We start from the raw sequence: 22,309 nt of genomic DNA, 5'->3' as shown, positions 1-22,309 counted from the left end.
TACCTCACCTGTCACTATTAATGCACTTAGGTGATGTCTTGCTAACTAGAATATAACATCTTTATATGAAAGATTTTAAACACCATTATAATCATCATCAGAGCAACAATGATACTATGGTAAAGAGTTTTATAGTTTTAAAAATTGTCTCATTTTTATAGTCTTAAAATGAGTAGCATCTTTGTAATTTAGGGCCAAAATGAGGTAGGCTTTAAAAACTAATACTACATTTTAATTAAAGGATGCTTACTACTACTGTCTTTTGACAGAATTTGTTTTCCGTTTCATAGTTTTGTGCTAATGAACTTTTTAATTTAATAACTATGTCCAGGAATCTACCGGTAAAATATTAAAATTATGTGTTAGGTGTTAAGGAAAATGTGTAGAATATTTTAATTTATGTAGGGCATGAGATCAGTTTGGCATACCTGTCCCAGAACAGACATTTGTGTATGAATATATAAACTGGGTTTTATAAACATGATTGTTTTGATAATATTTGCAAGATAAACTCATAGTATACCTCAAAGAGCAATACTAGGTTATATCTTGCAGATTACATTTATAAACACCACATAACTTGTTTTGGAGTGCCTAATTGCTTTTCACCTGTATTTTACACCTGTCAAGGACAGGGATCCCTGCAATGTTCATATTCTACATTCTCATGTGCATGGTACTTAGATTCAAAGAGCATGGGTGGGCGAAAGCTGTTTATAGAAATACAAGTTCACAGCATTCATGCTGCATGCTTTGTGTGTTCCACTACAGATATTGTGTACTGCATACTTGTATTTCTTTGAAAATAAAGAACATGGGCTCATATACACATAAAAATTTAGTTTTATTTTTGCCAATAGTTGGAACAGATGGAGGAATGTCAGACATAATACCTTTTCTATTTTTTTCTAAAATTAATTCTATTGTGTTTTTCAAAAAAAAGGGAAAAAATTTTGTTATACAAACCCAAAGTGGCTACAAATCAGCTCCTAAACTGTCACTGGCATTAGCATCTAGATTTTGTAGTTTTTATAAATCTTTTAAAATATTTACTAAGAAAACATTGCATTAATGCATGATACAAAATTGATAATTTTTTCTTTAAATTGGAATGCAGTTTAAAGTGACTGAATTTTCCAATTTCAGCTACTGAATTTGACAAAGATACAGACTGGAAAATGGAACTGGTATCTTCTAATCTTTGTAGGTTCCTTGACTTATGGCAGCTGAGAATAATCTCTCCAAGGGGCATTAAGTAGATCGCATTATTGATGATAATACTAATTACTATGCTCTTTAGTCTTAAAAGTAAGGAAAAATTATGAGTGAATTTAGTTCTTTGAAATGATCTAAGTATTTTGGTACATGTTTTCATTTAAAAAAATAGATTTTTGGCACATGGCTTTTGATTATCTACACATAGGCATTCTTACATTTCACTCTTTATATATTATAGTTGATATGAATGTTACAATTTCAGTAATTGCATATCAGAATTTTAAGTTTCATCATACTACTTAAAACAGTGGCTTACCTGGCTATAGATAAAAATTAATTTTAGATTTAAACATATCTTTTATTTGTCCGTTACCTATTTATTTTTCAATGAGCTGTTCTGCCAGTTGCCACACATTTGAAAGGATCTACTTAAATCATTTTTGCCAAGCATAACAGATAAGTGGTTTTATAAAAGACTTTTTTTATAGGAACTAATTCTGTTGATGTCCAGAGTCTTTCTGCTTAATTCTTTGTTGTTAGATTCCAGCCAATAAAATTTACTATTACGCATATTAGGAAATGCCTTTAACAGTTTAAATCAAGCAGGCCTTTTAAAGAGACAGGAAATGAACAGTGGCAACCAGTTGCTTAGTATAGTTAAGTACTTTGTACAAGAAATCCATCCAATAGTCAGTCCTCACTCTGCTTTTCATTCTGCCATTTAGGATGGATTTATTTATTTTAGAGATCATGGTTTTGAAGTGTCGCTTTAACTTCTGGAGACCCTCAGTGGTTAACTGCTTATCTTCTGCAGCCCAGCATGTTCCAAATAAAACCTTTTTCACTTTTATTCTTCTAGATCATACTGACAAGAATCTTAGTGATGGTACCAGTTCCATTTGCCTCCAATTCAGTTGATTATATATATTTTTCTCTTTATTTCTCATTTTATAATTGATATCTGGAATAATCAGCAGCTCTTTTCTCATTTATTTTCTCATATTTTTATTCCAGGATTTGCCTCTGAAGCAGGGAGTGTCTGCATTAAAAATGACCTGTAGTTCTCTGCTTCATAGGTTAGAAACTTATTTTAATATTTTGTGGCTAAGCACAGTCCCACTTTTCAAATTGTATAATAAATTATTTAATTGGCTTTGAATGTGGACCACAAGCATATATTTTGTATTGGGGTTTTCTTTATTATGTTAAATGATTAAAATTCTACAGAACATCCAGCTGAGGCAATAAAAGCTTTATTCTTGCTTTACAGCTTAAAACATTAATTTAGATTTTTTTAAAAAATCTATCAATTATAACACAAGTAACATAATGCTATTTGGGCATTTTTTGAAAAATGAATTTCTTAGGCATTGTATTGCTTGAAGCATTTGTATTCTAAAACTTAACCAAATTTCAACTATTCATTTTGGGGAAAAACAATCAGTTCACGAATTATATTTTCAATGGGACTGCTAGCCAGCATAGGTGAAAACATGTACAGTGTATTTACTTTTAAATTGTACACTGCAGATGCTTCTTCAGCTCCCTCCTCTTCCTCCATGGGCGGTGCTTGCAGCTCCTTTACCACCTCTTCCAGCCCTACCATTTATTCTACCTCAGTCACCGACAGCAAGGCTATGCAAGTGGAGAGCTGCTCCTCAGCCTTGGGGGTAAGTAACAGAGGGGTAAGTGAAAAGCAGTTAACCAGTAACACAGTTCAGCAGCATCCATCAACACCGAAGAGGCACACAGTCTTGTACATCTCACCACCACCTGAGGACTTGCTGGATAACAGTCGGATGTCCTGCCAGGATGAGGGGTGTGGATTGGAATCTGAGCAGAGCTGCAGTATGTGGATGGAGGATTCCCCCTCCAACTTCAGTAACATGAGCACCAGTTCCTACAATGATAACACTGAGGTACCTCGTAAATCACGAAAACGAAATCCAAAGCAGAGGCCGGGGGTCAAACGACGAGATTGTGAAGAATCTAATATGGATATATTTGATGCCGACAGTGCCAAAGCACCTCACTATGTGCTTTCTCAGCTTACCACGGACAACAAAGGCAACTCAAAAGCAGGAAATGGGTTGGTATTCACATTTTTTAAGTTCTATCACCATTATGCAAAACAAACAAAAAAATCATTCTTTTAATTACTCAGTTCAAGTTTGCATATAAAGCAAAGATATTAATTTTATCATTGAAATACCTGAAAATTTTAACTTAAAATTACCAAGTTTCACTAGAGAAAAAAAATATCAATAGATTTTAGCAATAGGTATCTTACTGTGGGTATGATTAAATAGTATAAAATAAAATAATCTGTTTTGAAATAACGTAAATTTCAAAAAAGATTTATATTTTAAAAATAACTAGCATATAATGTCTCTAAATAAAACAACTCAAAGCGTTCACAAAGCACTGGTTCTCTTTCATACTGTCTCTCCATATGGTTCAATTAATTTCCATTTTTGTGAGGATTTTAGACTTTTTTTATTTCATGAAGTAAGGAAAAACTAAATTGATGGCTTGATTTTCATCATTTAGATTTACGCATTTATTTTAAGCTTTGATACATTGCATTGATTTGGGATTTTTAAAAATACATCATTTTTTCCCTGAAATTCTGGGTTATGTATTTGAAGGTTGATAGAAAAGGATCATGGTACATATTTGAGTTTTCATTCATTTCTGCCAATTCACAATACTCACTAAATATATTTCTGTAACTATATTACAGAATATTCACTGCTATATAGTACAGAATACTATGAGTTATTGTTAACTTTTTAATCCCTTTAAGTACTTTTATTGTAATATTTAATCGCTAGACTTTTAAATTAAAATTTCCTATAGTATATTAAATATAGTTTGATAAAATTTACTATACTGGATTTTGAGAGATATTTTTGGGGAGACAGGGAATGATCTTTCAGTTTGACCCATGATCTACAATTCCAGGTTGTCAGAAAAAGTGATGGAGAAGCTCTTGATTGCTTTACTACATGATGACATCATTGTTGTCTTTTGAGTAGTATAATGAGTATTTTTAATGTATATTAAGCTTGTCCTTAAATATCTTCTCAGTACGTTTTTAAGCTAATATCTACCATTTAATCAATAATTACGCTACTTGCTTCTCTACTCTTATTTAAAACTCCTTTAGGTGATGCAGTTAAGTGAAAATGTACATTTAACTGTGTTTTATTTTTGCAAAGCTTAGATTAGGAAATTCTAAAAGAAAACGAGGTATACCCTTTCTTAAAATGTTACCATCAGTAGATTCAAGAATTATAGAATATATTTGCAAAATTGTTACCTATATAAAAATGCTCTGAAACATAGTAGCACAGATCTAAAAGACTCATGTATATGTATCATTAAGTATAGGTGTATGTTTATTTGACCTTCAATAGGAAAAGGTTTTTTTTTTTTAAGTTCTAGAAGAGACTGTTATTTTTATACTGAAATAAATGTAAAAGTTTCAAATAAAACTTTTTTTGACTTAGTCAACACACATGGTTTTTCAGTTGCTATTAAAGAAATATCTTGACCTACATCTTTTCTGCTTCTCCTTTTATATGATAGATATCTTTTTGTATGATAGACCTTAGAAATGATTTGAGGTTACCCAGGGAGAGTATAATAACATTTGTCAAGACAAAAATCTCTCATGAAATAATTCATGGAACAGAAACTCATCAAGCAGAAGAAATGTCCAGCTTCTTAGGTAATGAAAAATATTTTATTTTAGCATATGGAAATGATGGAAGAAGCTTAAATTTTGAATTATTAAGAATTATATCAAGGAAAGGATAAAACCATACATAAACATATAGAAAACAGACCTTTGAAGACAATTATTACAATAATATCAAGCCAAAGTCCTAAATTCTTCAATAGGAGAAATGTTAAAAATATGAAAGATTTTTAAATGTTTTGAGAGCTAAGATGTGAAATCTTAAATCTAATGTGCTATAAACTTAAAATTTATATAATACTAAATTACAGAAAATATACTCTCAGGTATATTATAGTATAATAGTTTATTGATCTGCAAGATGGGAATAGCATTTTTATATAATTAAAATGTTATGTAAAAGTTTATTAAAAAAACAAAACCATTTAAAAAAAACTACTTAGTGTTTAAACATTCCTAGCCATATCATTCTTAAATTCTTCAACTAAATGTCCTGAGAATTCATAGCTTTATATCTCTTAGAGGTAGTCCTAGAAATTAAGATATGATGTTATCTAGATATGAATCCTGTTTTAGGCATTTTATAGTGAAAATTATTTTTGTACTACAAACAAGTGGAAGGATATGCAGTGCAAAGGAATTATAATGTCATTTTAAGACTTCTGAATAGAATATGTCAAGAAAATGGGTTTTCTTTTTAGATGTCATTTAGAAGTAAAATCCAATAAGTTAAAGTGCAACTTTCTTATTTTCTTCTTAAGCCATCATGCCTTAAAAATTAGTAATTTGAATGACTAAGAATTAGTTGATGTTTTCAATAATTTTACATGTCTAGAAAGATAAATATTTATGTGTCCTATTTTTACATTTAAACCTAGAGAATAAAGATAATTCTAAGGAATTTTTAAAGTAGCATTTCATAAATTGTTTACTTATATTGCTATTCTTCTTTAAGTCCCAATGTGTATAGTTTGTCAACTCACTGAACAGTCTTCATCCAAAATGAGATCTTTTTTTTACTTAAATAATAAAACTCATTATTAATCGTTCTCATAAATATTAGCTTAAATAGTATGTGGATATAAAAACCATTATCTTACCAAATTGATTGATATGCTAAATTTTTCATATATTTCAAGCTAAAGTGTTCCTTTTTCTATTATAAAATTAATAGATATTAATTAAAAATATTTGAAAAATACAGAAATAGAAGAAAATAAATAATGCATAATCTAGCCACTAACGACTGCTGTTAGTCCCTTTCAATGAATATTCAGAAGATGTTTTTGTATTAGTTTCAGTAAGTGAATATTTTTACTTTTATTTAAAATGAGTAAACAACAGAATATCATTATAGAATTTCATAAGAATGCACATTATATTCAGAGCAGATGTTTGCATTTCTACCCAAAATGATGAAGAGAAAAGTAGAATTTATTGTCCAGCTTCAACTTGATACTTTTGTTCATAAAATTTATTTTCCAAGGGTCTTTTAAATTATTTACTCAGGTAATCTGATTTAATTGTGGAATGCCTTGGCCAGTTAGGATCAAGTGCTTTCTCATCTTACTATTGTAGAAGGTCCTTTTTTCCTCTCCTTTCTTTGTCCCTTTCTTTGTCCCTTTCTTCTTCCTGTTTGCCTTTAACAACAAATTTTTTTTTCAGCACGTACTGTTGAAGGATTGTGCAAGGTTCAGGGAATATGAAGATGACTGAATCCTACTTTTTCTCAGAACTCTTCCTCTTATCTAGTCAGTTTTATTACATTCCTTTGTACCCCTTTTTTCCTCCATTCTTCTGCCCTTTTCTTAGCTATATGTTGTACTCTCAGTGGAACAGGACTGGTTTTGTTACTTGATAATTTGAGGCAACAACTTGGTTAGAGATGCAGGGGTAAACATTAGAGCCAGTTTTAGGCTGCTTAGCCACCATTGCTCCTCTATGTTTGAAGTCATAATATTCTTCCTGGGGCCTGTTTGTGTTTGGAGGAAATTTTGTCTGCAGTCATCTCTTGGCTTCTGTACCGTCAGTGTGAGTGTAAACTTAGGACTGGGAGGGTTGTACAGAAAGCATTATAGGCCCTGAGTCTATTTTTAAATGTCCATGGATATTTTCAAACTATTTGAAAACTAAGAATTGTTTTCTATTTGTTTTTATCATATATTTGCAGTGCTTCAGATTAAAGGTATTTACTGGAAGTCCTATACCATTTGAAATACTTTTCTTTAAATCTATATTCTTTTTGGTGGGGGGGTCCATCACCCCTTTTCTTTTCTTTTGTTTTGGTTTTTTTTTAATATATTTTATTGATTATACCATTACAGTTGTTCTATTCCCCCCCTTCATTCCCCTCCACCCGCACACTCCCTCCCCCACCATTCTCCCCGCCTTAGTTTATAACCACGTGTCTCAAGTCCTTTAGATTCTATATTTCCCCCACTATTCTCGCTCTCCCCCCTATCTATTTTCTACCTACCATCTATGCTATTTTCTGTGCCTTCTCCCCCCTTCTCCCCCTCCCACCCCCCTGTTTCGAGCCCACCATGTGTTCTTCATTTCTATGGTTCCACTCCTGATCTAGCTGTCCTCTTGGTTTGCTTTTGTTTTAGGTGTGTCCTAAATTCTTCAATAGGAGAAATGTTAAAAATATGAAAGATATTTTTAAATGTAAGGTGTGAAATCTTAAATCTAATGTGCTATAAACTTAAAATTTATATAATACTAAATTACAGAAAATATACTCTCAGGTATATTATACTACAATAGTTTATTGATCAGCAAGATGGGAATAGCATTCCCATCTTGTTAATAACTGTGTGTTTGCTGTCTTTTCACTGTTCATATTTTTCATCTTCTTTTTCTTATATAAGTCCCTTTAGCATTTCATATAGTAAGGGCTTGGTGATGATGAACTCCTTGAACTTGACCTTATCTGAGAAGCACTTTATCTGTCCTTCCATTCTAAATGAAAGTTTTGCTGGATAAAGCAATCTTGGCTGTAGGTCTTTGGATTTCATGACTTGGTATACTTCTTTCCAGACCCTTCTTGCCTGTAAGGTCTCTTTTGAGAAATCCGCTGACAGTCTGATGGGCACTCCTTTGTAGGTGACTGTCCCCTTATCCCTTGCTGCTTCTAGGATTCTCTCCTTCATTTTCATCTTGGCTAATGTAATGATGATGTGCCTTGGTGTGTTCCTTCTTGAGTCCAACTTCTTTGGGACTCTCTGAGCTTCCTGGATTTCCTGGAAGTCTATTTCCTTTGCCAGACTGGGGAAGTTCTCCTTTATTATTTGTTCAAATATGTTTTCCACTCGTGGCTGTTTCTTTCCCCCTTCTGGTACCCCTATAATCCAGATGTTGGAACATTTAAAGATGTCCTGGAGGTTCCTAAGCCTCTCCTCATTTTTTTGAATTCTCATTTCTTCATTCCTTTCTGGTTGGATGTTTTGTTCTTCCTTCTGGTCCATTCCATTGATTTGAGTCCCAGTTTCCTTTCCATCACTATTGGTTTCCTGTGCATCTCCCTTCATTTCAATTAGTTTAGCCTTCATATGTTCCTCTAATTTGTGACTATGTTCCTCTAATTTGTGACTATAATCTACCAGTTCTGTGAGCATCCTGATAAATAGTGTCTTGAATTGTGCTTCTGAGAGGCTGGCAATTTCTCGGTCGCTTAGAGTTATTGGCTCTGGGACTTTGAGTTCTTCTTGCACCATCTTTTGGGCTGTTCGTGCCTGTTCCGTAGCAGGATCAGAGCCCTAAAGTGTTCACTAGAACAGGGCAACTAAGTCGCTGGGTTGTGACGTTGTATGTGGGGGCGAGGTCATAGAGGGACAATGGCTTCCCATCTGCCGCCTGCTGCCACGGCCCCGGCGCCGCAGCCACCACAGTCACCAGGCCCACGCGTTTTGTTCCACTGCACGCGAGTGTGCCACCGCCGTCAGCCCTCCACCACTGGGTTCGCCCCCTGGGGCCTGCGTGGTCCGTCTCACTGTGCGCGAGTGTGCGACCTTGGTCAGTCTGCCCCACACCCCGACTGGTTCCGGGCTGCTTGCGCGCCTTGGTCGGGGGATCTGTCCTGCCCGACCCAGCTCCGCTGCTGGCTCCGCCTCTCTTACCGTCCCCGTTGAACGGTTCGTAGCTGTCGGACTTCCGTATAATTCCGTTTTCTGGTCTTTGGGTGTGTCCTAGTTCTCCAAACCTTTGTTGTGTTCAAACTTGGTTGTGGGAGAAGGCACAGTGTTTCCACCTATGCCTCCATCTTGGAGGAAGTCCCTAAATCTATATTCCACATAGAAAAAGAATGGTAAACAAATGTTAGAAACACAGTTTTTAAAAATAAGTTAGATTGCCTTATCTGTAAACCCCAGATTATAAAATTTTTATGTGCTAAGAGCTTTAATTATTTAAATAATCACAAACAAAAATTCTGTGAAAATTACGCTTCTGGGAAAAATTGTTTAGAGTAAAGCTAATTGCCAACAAACATTAAATCACTGATTTTTTAAATTATGATTTTCTCAGTTTGCTGTCCTGAGAAAGCTATCAAAAGAATATTCTACATATGCCTTTGTTGTTTTTTTAAGGCCTTTTGTTTGCTTGTTTCTTTTATTGCTACCCTTACTTTCTTTTTTTGTTGTTGTTGCTGGCTTTGCAAGTCTGATTAAAGAATAGTGGTAGTTAACCTTGTAGCTTTGTATAACACTCACATATATATGTAATTTAAAATTTTTTTCTTTTGACTGAAGTATAGTGTGAAAGGTTGGAAGTGGCATTAGCTATATTCTTTCCTACTCTTTCCAGTTTATTGCATTTATTGTTCCTCCTACTACACATACACATTCTTTGTCTTCCCTGTCCTTCTTTTACTTTTGCATCATTAGTTAAATTTTATTACAAAATTTAAAAATATACTGTGTTATGGAATGTATCTTCCCTTAGACTGTATTTGATTTTGTCAGTAAAATAATCAGTTGTTTTTAATGTTACTGCCAATTCTGCTTCCTCCTTTATCGTATGTGACTTTTGTAAAAAAATAACTTTGATACTTTTTCCATGTTGTGCTTTGACTTCTCAGAACATTGGAAAACCAAAAAGGAACTGGAGTAAAGAAAAGCCCTATGTTGTGTGGACAGTATCCTGTTAAAAGTGAGGGAAAGGAGCTGAAGATAATTGTACAACCTGAGACCCAGCATAGAGCTCGGTACCTGACTGAGGGTAGCCGTGGCTCAGTAAAGGACAGAACACAGCAAGGCTTTCCTACAGTAAAGGTACTTTTTTAATTTAGCAATATATAGAAGAATTTACTACAGTTTTACTTGTTATTTTGTTTTTAACCAGCAAAAGCTGCCTGAAATAGAAGGATAGACTTGCTAGCTATATGTAATAGAAATCAATTAGAAGCCTGAACCATAAGCTAAATATTGTTACTTTAATATCATTTGAATTTTAGATTAAATAAAAGAAGAGGTGAGAATGTCTTCTGATAAAAAAACATCTGGAAATTATAACATCTTCCTCTTTTACTTGATATCAGTAATGACCATATTAGAATATAAATACAAAATTTCTTCCCAAATTTTATATTTAAGAAGAAATTTTAAAGTGAATTCAAAGACATATTTCAGAAATTACTATGGACTTAGAAAATAAAGTATGTTTTTTTAAAGATTTTATTTATTTTCAGAGAAGAGGGGAGGGGAAATAGAAAGAGGGAGAGAAACTTCATTGTGTGAGAGCTACATTGATCAGTTGCCTCTCACATGCTCCCAACTGGGGACCTGGGCCACAACCAGGCATGTGCCTTGACGGGAATCAAACCTGCAATCCTTCTGTTTGCAGTCTAGCACTCAAACCACTGAGCCACACCAGCCAGAGTGAAAGGAAGGTTTTTGAAATGGCTAACGTAATTAGTACTGTTCAACTCAGAAAAGCATTGGTTGATAGGTAACATAAGTCTTCAGTTTAAGGACTAGGATATCTACTGAGTCTTTATCTTTCCAGAATTTAGACTTTATCTTTAGAATTTAGTTTAGACTAAAAGGGAGCTTAAATTTAGCAACCTGGATACTTTGTTACAGAGTATATTTCTCTTTGAAGACAAACCAGAAAAAGTGGGTAGAGGATGTTTAACAGATTTTCCAACATGATACCAAATAGAGAGGAATTTTGGCTAGTTACATAGTAGATTCTTGATAAATAGTTTGTGTGTGTTATTTGAACAATATTTAGTTGGACTGCCTTTCATTTTATACTTGGATGAAATAATGCTAGAAACTTGAGATCAGGAAATTTACTTGCGACCATTTGTAAGGTTGGTTAATAGTCACATGTGGTATATCATATTATATACCCCTCCACCACTCACCATATCAACTCATCCTCAGTCCCTTAAACTCAAAACAAGTAACAGATAAGTGAGAAGTTATGTTTTTTTGTAAATATTTGTCTAACTAGACATGTTGATACTTTGGTTAATATTTTTGACCTAATTGCTCTGACTTTAAGTTTTGCTGTATCTAAGTACTCATCTGGTCAGAAGTACTGTTAGATAATTACCTGTGGTAGGGAGTGAGTTGACTGACCTTAAAAGTTTGTTTATTCAGCCCTGACTCCTGTGCCTCAGTGGGTTGAGCTTCCTCCTGCAAGCCAAAAGGTCTGTGGTTTGATTCGCAGTCAGGATACATGCCTAAAGGTTTGTGTGCTAGATGCCTGGTTGGGGTGTGCGAGAGGCAGTGGATCATTGTTTCTCTCACACATTTATGTTTCTCTCCCTCCCTTTCTCCCACCCTTCTTTCTCTAAAAATAAGTAAGTAAAATCTTTTACAAAAAAGTTTATTCATTCAACAAATACTGTACCCCTCTATGTGCCAGACACTGTTCTAGGTACTGCTGACTGAGTTTGGGTAGATTGCTTATTTGACTCATTATGATATCATATCACAGAGGTATAGCTATACTGGGGTGGAAAAGATGTATGAGTTTTTTTCAAGTATTTTGGTGTATATTGTATAAGTTATTTTGTTATTTTCTGCATACTATATTAGCAGCTTCAATGTTTAATTATAAACCTTATTAAGAAGCAGCATTGGAAACATTTGTTCCCAAATGCTATTTTAAATGTTTGTTTATTCTCCAACATACAAGTTATAATTTAATTTATGAAGACTTACTAGATACCTGTAATGATCCATATAGGCCCTGTTTCAATTTAGCTGTTTTTAAGACAATAATGTTTTGGTCCAGGACTTAATAATGTCATATGAATGCATCAATGAAAATGAGCACCATTTCTTTTACTATTTATATAGCTGTACTCCAAACACTTTTCTACTCAAATAGCCTTAAAAGAGTAAAAACTGAGTATAGGTACTCATTAAATGATAACAATAAGGATGCCACGGACAGTTTAATGAATTTTCCATTAGTGGTGATGGTAAATCCTGAGTAATCCACATGCTCTTTTGGCAGTCCATAAATGTATAAATACCTAAAGCACTGTGTATTCATTCTTATCTGCATATACATATTAATTATAAATGATAATTTAACGTTAAACATCTAAAATTGAAATTAAGTGTGATTATTGCAAAATTTAAACTTATTTTCTATAGAAACAGCTTATTCTCCTTTAAGAAAATATTTTACCTCTGTTTTTCTTGAGGATTTAAATTATTTCTCTGTTGTGATCAAGTTATAAATATAAGACTTGGTAGTAAGTGTTTGATTTTACAATTAGATTATTTGAAAGGCTAATTAGTGTTTATGCTTATGTTATCTCACTTCAGCTGGAAGGCCATAATGAACCAGTAGTATTGCAAGTGTTTGTGGGTAATGACTCTGGTCGAGTGAAACCACATGGATTTTATCAGGCCTGCAGGGTAACTGGGCGAAATACAACTCCCTGCAAAGAAGTGGACATTGAAGGCACTACTGTCATAGAAGTTGGCCTTGATCCAAGCAACAACATGACACTAGCGTAAGTAATTAGTAAAAATTTTATTTATATATGGAAGTTTTTTTTAATTCCCAATGTATAGAATATTTTGAGTATCTTAACTTGTTTTAAATATTACAAATTAAAAAATAAATTATTGCAGAATGATAATGTGTTAAAATTAACTCTTTTATCCTTTGTCAGATAATATCTATGGTGAAAGGTAAGAAAATAAAGGCAGATAAAATGCTGGCTTTTCAGAAAATGATATAGAATAATTTGTTAGGACTAATAATATTAACATTAAAAATAAAAATTACAATTTGATTTGATTTCCTCAATTCTGTTTTCTTATTGTAGTAGCAACTATTTATTTAACAGAGACCATTCGTGGTACCTTGAACCATCTTGATGTGAAAAGCATATTGCTAGTCTAAATATACATTCTGTTCTTATTTTCTTATATTACAAACAAAATTATGTCTTGGGATGATACATTTTTTATCTAAAGCACTTTAACTGCCTGAAAAATACTTCCCTAAGCATTTTGTTAAGGATCTTTAATCCTAAAGTTGAACCATCACAGCACCAAATATATTGATACAGAATACACTTGTATTGTAATTATTTGTATTGGATAGCTAAAGACTTTTGTCTAGTTGGTTTTCAGTTTCCTTTTGAAATCTCTTTTGTGTAGGTTAGTAAGAGGTTAATTGGAAAAGAAAATTTTGAAAAAATATTTAGTAAAGATTTATTTTTAAATTTTTTTAAATTATAAAATAAATAAATATAGTGGAAGAAAGGAGGTAATTGATTATAAAAATAGTGCCTAACCTTTGTAAGTTGAAAATATAGAATAATTAAAAAATAATAATCATAAAAGGCTAAAACCTTACTCCTCAAAAGCCAACTTCCCAGCAGTAACCACTATTTTGATATTTATCTTTGCATCCTTTATTCTGATAAAATTTAGTATTGTACCCACTGTTTCATAACCTGCTTTTCACTTATCATGAGCATTTTTTTCATAACATTAAATATTATCCTATATAATATACTTTTTAAAAAGATTTCTTAAATTTTATTTATTTACTTTAGAGAGAGGGGAAGGAAGGGAGAAAGAGAGAAAGACATCAGTATGAGACAGATTCAGTTGCCTCTTGCACACCCCTAGCTGGGAACCTGGCCTGCAACCCAGCCATGTGCCCTGACTGGGAATTGAACCAGAGACCTCTGTTTACAGGCTGGTACTCAGTCCACTGAGCCACACCAGCCGGGGCTATTGTATACTTTTTAATGGCTACATAGTGTTCCATTCTTTGGGGGACAGTTGTTAATATTTTTAAAAGTAAAACCAATTTTCTCTATTTTAATACCTGAAGGAACTGCCAAAAGAAAGAGGCTAATTTATTTATTTTTTAAAAAATAGCGAAAGTATCATTTGTTAGTCATTACTTATATTCTGATTTTGAAGTAGTGATTTTACATTTTTACTGTTTTTTTCCCTTTGTAAATGACAAGCTGACGTGATTAGGAATTAGGAATATTCAGAATTTACTCTTCCTTACCTTTTGAAATTGGAACCTTATATTACATATTCAAATACTAATAAGGAAGTAGCTTTTTAAAAAAGAACTTGTTTTATTAAAAATATTATATTCTGCCCTGGCTGGTGTAGGTCAGTGGATTGAGCGCGCGGGCCTGCGAACCACATGATCGTGGTTTGATTCCCAGTCAGGGCACATGCCTGGGTTGCAGGCCAGTTCCCAGCAGGGGACACATGAGAGGCAACCATACATTGATATTTCTCTCCTTCTCTCCTTCCCTTCCCCTCTAAAGATAGATAGATAGATAGATAGATAGATATATTATGTACAACAGAAAATACTAGTTAATGTATTTTTTCCTGTGTGTAGGGTGGACTGCGTAGGGATATTGAAATTGAGAAATGCTGATGTTGAAGCCAGAATAGGGATTGCTGGTTCCAAGAAAAAAAGCACTCGTGCCAGATTGGTTTTTCGAGTTAATATCACAAGGAAAGATGGCTCTACTCTGACTCTGCAAACACCCTCTTCTCCGATTTTATGTAGTAAGTAAGAAAATATGGAGATATTATGTATATAGAGGTTTTTCTGTTTTATTTTCTACTAATCTTTCAGACATCTCTAAATTTTAGATGTTTCACATACTCCAGCATTTGATCATGCAAAATTTGAATAATTAAAAACTATAATCAGATTTCCAAGACTGAAGGTGGGAAATTGTGAATAAAATTCAGAAGACGTGTAGCATTTTATAGTTTTCTAATGTCATCCTATACTGATTTAAGAAGTAATATGAACAGGGGAGGCAGGTGGGGAGGGCTTGGGTGTGGAGGGTGGGGTGGGGGGAAAAGGCAGAAAACTATACTTGAACAATAAAAAAATGTTTAAAAACAGGAAGTAATTTGAATAGTTTACCAGAAGTAAATCGCAAAGTTAAAAGATTTTCTCAACATCTTCATTGTGGAATAAAAATTGCTTTGATCCTAACTATATTTTGTGTTGTAAACCTAAGAAACAGTAGGTAAAAGAGAGGTGCACCTCCTATGTTCATTGCAAGCATTATTTGCAATAGCCAAGATATGTAAGCAACCTGGGTGTGCATCAACAGATGAATGGATAAAGATGTACATGTACACAATAGAATATTATTCAGCCATAGCAAAGAAAGAAATCTTGCTATTTGCAAGAATAGGAAGGGCTTAGAGGGTATTATGCTGAATAAAGTAAGTCAAAGAAAGACAAATACCATATGATTTCACTTATATGTGAACAAAATAAACAAGAGAACAAAATAAATGAACAAAGTTGAAGCAGACTCATAAATACAGAGAACAAACTAATGATTGCCAGAGGTGAGGGAGCTGAGGTGGATGGGCGAAAAGGTGAAAGAATAAGAGGTACAAGTTTCCAGTTATAAAATAAATAAGTCATAGAAATGTAAATATAGCACAGGGAATATAGTCAATAATATCATAACTGTGTTCCGTGACAGATGATTACTAGACTTATTGTGGTGATCACATCACAAGGTATATAAATGTGAAATCACTATGTTATACACTTGAAACTAATATCAAATTATATGTCAGCTATACTTAAAAGAAACAGTAAGGTAGAAGCAGAACTTAGTAAATATACAGCAGTTAGGGATCTGATTATAAATTAAAGTATTATACTTTAGTGTTGGGAAATGGGAAATGAAATTTTTATCTTGCTAACCTGAGCATAGAAAGTAAATGACACGTGTGTTTAAATTCAGTCATGTTATTGAATGCAAATCACCACATATTCTGATATCCCTCTAATGAGTATTATTACAAATAATGGATAAGAAAATATTCCCTTTATACAATGCTCAAGAAGATTTTCATGAAGTATAATTTTCTTTGGTATTATTTTTGGAATTTATACCTGAATTCAAAAGAACAGAAGAGACCCATTCCATTCAGTTGAATTTCTTGTTGGATTGTTATGGCTATTATGACCTTGCTACCCCTTAGGACAATTACAGAGCCTTTGTTATTTCATTATAGTTTAGTTTTGTGAGATTATTATCCTTACAAATTTTTTTCCTTTCCTTTTAATTAATCTCAGAAATTGTTGTAGCCATTAATTAGCTTAGCAAACACCCTAATTTTAAAAAGAAAGTACTAAAATATCTTTCTGACCTTAAGAGAGCTCAAATGGAGTTCTTTACTTTTCATTATTGTGAAAAATTTGCTTTGATACTGGTATTTCCTTGGGCTATTTAATCTGGGTGATGTCCAATTACAAATAGGTTGCTTTTAAAGATCATAGGTTTTGTGTTCATTCTATCACATTCAGATAGGGACAGAATGAATACTCTATAGATGGTTTATTGAGTTTTAAAGCTTTTCTAATTGGGGTAGTTCAGTTCTAAATTTACGATAATTCATAAGATGTCCCAACTTCAATATTATTTTAAGTTTCTAAACCATCCGATTCATGCATGCTTTCTTTTTATAGTAGTTTACTGAGTTATAATTTGCATGCCATATAATTCAGAATTTTGAACTATAAAATTAAGAGGTTTTTATTCACAAAGTTGTACAACCATCACCATTGTCTAATTTTATAACATTTTAATCACAACCTCAAGAAGAACCCCTGTACCTGTTATCAGTCACTCTCCATACTGCTGTCACCCCAGGCCTTGGCCACCATTATTCTCCTTTCTGTCTGTGTGGATTTGCCTATTCCAGACATTTCATATAAATGAAATTATACAGTATGTGGCCTTTGTGTCTGACTTCTTTCACTGAACGTAGTATTATACTTCCAAGGTCTATCAATATTGTATCATATATCAGTCCTGCATTCCTTTTTACAACTGAATGATATTCAGTTGTTTGGATATGCCACATTTTGTTTATCCATTAATTTGTTGATGGACATTGGTGTTTTTTCCCCCTTTTGGCTGTTATGAGTAATGCTGCTATAAACATGTCTGTACAAGTTCTTTTGTAGACCCGTGTTTTCAGTTTTCTAGGGTATATACCTTAGAGTAGAATTGTTAGATCATATGGTAGTTTCTTGTTCCATATTTCTCTGAAATCCATTGTAGGACTCACAGAAAAAAGATTTTTTTAAGTCACCATTTTCTATACTTTTACTCCCTGTTTTAATATCATTTTTCCAAAAATGTTGAAAGGAACAGTTACTTTGATCAGTTTCAGTTTGAATGTTTGGTCTCTGTTCTTCAACCATTTTATTTGACCTATATTTAAAAGACAGTGTGCTATATTACTAAAATTTTTCATATTTGTGGAATCAGTCAACAAATTTTGGAAGGCAGTAAAATTGTTCAGGTGAGATTTTTGCTTTTCTTCAATTAGTTGTGCTTTTTGAGGCTACAGTTTAATTCGTAGAAACAGTACAGTGTTCTAACAAAATAATGCCTTGTTGCCAGTCAGTCATTTATTCAGTATAAATGCAGTGCTTCTCAGTCCTAGCTATCTATTTGTTCAAGTCACATTGCATTGAAAAAAAAAAAAAAGGCATGCCACTTAATCTCCAGAAGTGTCTTACAAATGTTTTGGAAAAGCTTCATGATTAACTTAATGGATAGTTACAGTATGCCCAATGCTGGAAATAAAGACACAATAGCTTAAGGAGCCTACAAGTCCAGTGGGCTAGGGTAATAACTGACAGGCAAACTCCCTATTATATTATGAAATGATATAAAGGTGTATCTAAGGTACAGTGGAAACATGGAAAGGAAGAACCTCTAATCCAGACTGCTTGGAGATACTAAAATTTCACCTGTTTCTTAAAGTACAAATAGGGATAAACCCAGAAGCATAAGACATAAGGATGAGGGCCATTTTCGGTCGAAGGAAGTGTATATAAATATATTCAATGACTTCTGGGCAAGATGGTGGCACAGGCAAACATGGATCACCTCTTCCCACAACCACATCAAAATTATAACTATGGCCTTGGCTGGTGTAGCTCAGTGGATTGAGCTCAGGCTGTGAACCAAAGGATCGTGCTTCGATTCCCAGTCAGGGTACATGCCTGGGTTGCAGGCCAGGTCCCCAGTGGGGGCAGATCAGAGGCAACCACACATTGATGTTTCTCTCCCTCTCTTTCTCCTTCCCTCCCCCTCTCTATAAATAAATGAAAGAAAATATTTTTAAAAAATTACAACTATAGAACAACCATTACTCAGAGCTGTCAGAAATTGAGGGGGAATGGAAGTCTGACACTATGGAATTAAAGATAGCACATCCCTCCAAACTGGTAGGAGGTTCTCAGAGGTGAAACAGGCTTGTCCATCACCCACATGCAGTGGATAAAAATTCAGAAGGAATATCTTGGGAGCAAGGAGTTCCAGTTTCACACCAAGCCCCACAGCCTAGGGTTCCAGTGCCATAACTTCCGACTGCAAAAACCAGCAGGGATCGAGTTGCTGAAACTGCTAGATCCCCAAGCAGTTCTTCTTAAAAAACTCACACACAGATTCACTTACTCAGGCTCACTCCCTCTGAGCTCCAGCACCAGGGTAGCAGCTTGAAAGCACCAGTGGTGTACAGGGAGAAACTGAAGTGTCTGGCATCAAGGCAAGCAAAGGCCATTATCCCTTTTCTAAACTCTCCACCACAGAGTTGGCAGGCTGGTGCCATACCTGAGACTCCATTAACCTGGCTAACACTGTTTGATCTGCCTTGGAGATCCCCAGACTCCACCCACCCAACTGCAGGCCCACACAGGCTGCTTTTCTATGTAAATGGCTGTTCTTGGCTTATGCTTCACAACTTCCTAAATCCTCTCAAGCAACAGTTGGCCTCAGTGAGCCCAAGGCCCAGCACTAGCAGCAGCCAGCCTGGATTCACAGCTTGGCTTTGCCTGGGAATCTTCAAGCCCAGCACAAGTAGCAGCCATCTTAGATTGCTTTATAGCTCAGGCAGGGTGGCTTCAAGCAAAACACAGGTGGAGGCTGACGCTGGTCTGTACCACCCAGGTAACCCTAGGGTCAGTGCTCCCAGTGGATAGCTACAGGTGACATGGAGCAACACTACACTGCCTCTGCACAGCTGATCCTCCACAGAGGGCAGAGGTTGGTGTTAAGTGGTCACAGCCAATCCTTGTAGCTGACTGGCCTGGGTGAATCCCTCCCACTGCTCTGCCAACAGCAACCAAGGCTCAACTATAAGAGGAGGGTGTATACAGCCCACACAGATGGCATACTTTGAGGACCCAGCATGGGTGATAGGGGAGGCTGTGCCATTGAACTCTACTGGGAAACCCACTACATTAGGCCACATTACCAAGGCACAGAGTCAAACAGCTCTACCTAACACATAGAAACAAACACAGAGAGGGTGCAAAAAGTGAAGAAACATGGCCCATATGAAAGAACAGATCAAAATTCCAGAAAAGGAAGTAAATGAAATGGAAATGAGCAATCTATCAGATGCAGAGTTCAAAATATTGGTTTCAAGGATGTTCAAGGAATTTAGTGAGGACCTCAATAGCATTTAAAAAAAGGTCCATTTAGAAATGAAGGGTATACTAATTAAAATAGAGAACAATTTACAAGGCAACAACAGTAGAGTGGATGAAGCTGAGAATCAAATCAATGATATGGAACGTGAGGAAGCAAAAAACAACCAGTCAGGACAACAAGAAGAAAAAAGAAAAAAATGAGGATAGTATAAGCAGCCTCTGGACAACTTCAAGAGGCCCAACATTTGCATGTTAGGGGTGCCAGAGGCGAAGAGAAAGAACAAGAAATTGGAAATCTACTTGAAAAAATAATGAAAGAAAACTTCCCCAGTTTGGCAAAGGAAATAGACATGCAAGTCCAGGAAGCACAGAGAGTCACCAAACAAGATGGATGCAAAGAGACCCACTCCAAGACACATCATAATTAAAATGCCAAATTTAAAGATAAAGAGAGAATCTTAAACGCAGCTAGAGAAAAGCAGTTAGTTACCTACAGGGGTGTTCCCGTAAGACAGCTGATTTCTCAAAAGAAACTGCAGGCTAGAATGGATTGGCAGGAAATATTCAAAGTCATGAAAAGCAGAGGCTTACAGCCAAGTTTGCTGTACCCATCAAAACTATCATTTAGAATCAAAGAGCAGATAAAGAGCTTCCCAGATAAGAAACAGCTAAAGGAGTGCATCGCCACCAAACCATTATTATATGGAATGTTAAAGGAACTTTTTTGAGAAATAGAAGATCAAAACTATAATAAAATGGCAAAAACCCTCACAAATCTGTCAACAATTGAATCTAAAAAACAAACTGAGCAAACAAGAACAGAGGCAGAATCATGGATGCAGAGAGCATTTTGATGGTTGCCAAATGAGAGGGGATATAGGGAAATGGCTGAAGAGGTGAGGGGATTAAGAAGAATAATTATTTACAGAATAGCCATGGGAATGTAAAGTACAGGGTAGGAAATGGAGTAGCCAAAGAACTTATGTGCATGACCAGTGGTCATGAATAATGGGGAGTGCTCAGTGGAAGGGACCAGAGGGAGAAAATCAGGACAACTGTAATAGCATAATCAATAGAATTTAAAAAAATAAAGTAGAAAACTTTTAAAAAGATATACTCTTTGAAAGTTTGCTTTTTAAAAGGGAATTAAAAACAGTATGATATGATTGGAACAAAAAGATATCTATGAAGAAGTGGTAAGATTTGAGACTGATAGAGGTAGGCAGGATCTCCTTCATAAGGAGACTTACGTGTTGAGCTAAAGAATTTGAATTTTATCCTGACTATTTTAAGGAGCTCAAGGCTTGAACTTAGTAAGCTTAGGAGTGGAGTTATATGAGGCAAGAGGAAAAGTGAACATACAAATAATACATAGTGAAACAAAAGATCCCCAAAATCTTTATTTAACAAAGTAAAAATAAGAATGTCTGTTCCATTACAAGTTTCTCATCTGTGTTTATTTCCATAAGTAAAACCTTTTTGCCTGGTTTGAGATCTGGAGTAGAATGAGAGGTGAAAAGGAAATAGGTTAATAAGAAGGGTTAGAATTGGAATGGGAGGTAGAAGGAAGCAGGAAGATGAGAGTGAGGTAGTATGTGAAGAGGGGCCAAAAGGTGATAGAGGTGGAAGGGAGGAGAGGAAACAGATATTTGATATTCTATCTAGAGACACTCAATGGAAAAAGGCTTAATGCCAAAATTCATGTTGTGCCTTGTGACCTGCTTCTGTTTGTTGGTCTAACAGTGACCATTGGATACATTGCTTGTCTTTTTGTTTGTTTTTAAGAGGATGGGAGAATCATCCCCCTTTACATTCTTTTTTAACAAATTATTTTTTAATTTATTGATTTTTAAAGAGGGAGAGAAGCAGCAATTTGTTGTTCTACTTATTTATGCATTCATTGGTTGATTCTTTTATGTGCTCTGACCCCAGGGATCGAACCCACAACCCTGACATATGGGGTTGATGCTCTAACCAACTGAGCTCTGCTTATTGGTTAATAACCAACAAGAGGCCTGCTAGGGCCTCTTTTACATTCTTGACATCTTTAGATTTCTCCAGACAATGAAGGTATATATGTTTTCTGTTTTGGTATATTGTTTATATTATTTTGTTATACTATATCAAATTAGGAATATGAATCTTCATACTTTTTGGCTGTTTACCCTCTTAGAATAATTTTTATTATAGTTTACATTCAATATTATATTAGGTATACAGCACAATGGTCAGTCATACACTTCACAGAGTACCCCGCCCAATATTTCTAATACTCACCTGGCACCATACATAGTAATTACAATATTATTGACTGTATTCCCTGTATTGTACTTTACATTGCATGACTGTTTTATAACTACCAATTCATACTTCTTAATTCCTTTACCTTTTTCACCCAGTCCCCTAACCCTCCCCCCCGACCCCCACATACACACACTT

General features: G+C 34.6%; 1 protein-coding gene across 9 annotated transcripts in view; it reads left to right on the top strand.

Moving 5' to 3' along the window:
• The window catches only part of NFAT5 (nuclear factor of activated T cells 5), a 128,253-nt gene that overhangs the window by 70,409 nt on the left and 35,535 nt on the right, over positions 1-22,309 (top strand). For 5 of the 9 annotated variants that reach the window (XM_037041374.1, XM_037041373.1, XM_037041372.1 and 2 more), the window contains 4 exons: positions 2,749-3,307; positions 9,999-10,191; positions 12,709-12,899; positions 14,774-14,946. In XM_037041374.1, the coding sequence (XP_036897269.1) occupies positions 2,749-3,307; positions 9,999-10,191; positions 12,709-12,899; positions 14,774-14,946 (1,116 nt within the window). Of the gene's footprint in view, positions 1-2,232; positions 2,295-2,748; positions 3,308-9,998; positions 10,192-12,708; positions 12,900-14,773; positions 14,947-22,309 lie in introns of all 9 variants that reach the window. The other 4 variants (XM_037041379.1, XM_037041377.1, XM_037041376.1 and 1 more) reach the window with 3 other exon arrangements.

The sequence above is a fragment of the Sturnira hondurensis genome, unplaced genomic scaffold (assembly GCF_014824575.4).
Source record: "Sturnira hondurensis isolate 20B ecotype Veracruz unplaced genomic scaffold, ASM1482457v3 Scaffold0003090, whole genome shotgun sequence".
NCBI lineage: Eukaryota > Metazoa > Chordata > Mammalia > Chiroptera > Phyllostomidae > Sturnira > Sturnira hondurensis.
This window is presented reverse-complemented; position numbering and strand designations above follow the sequence as displayed.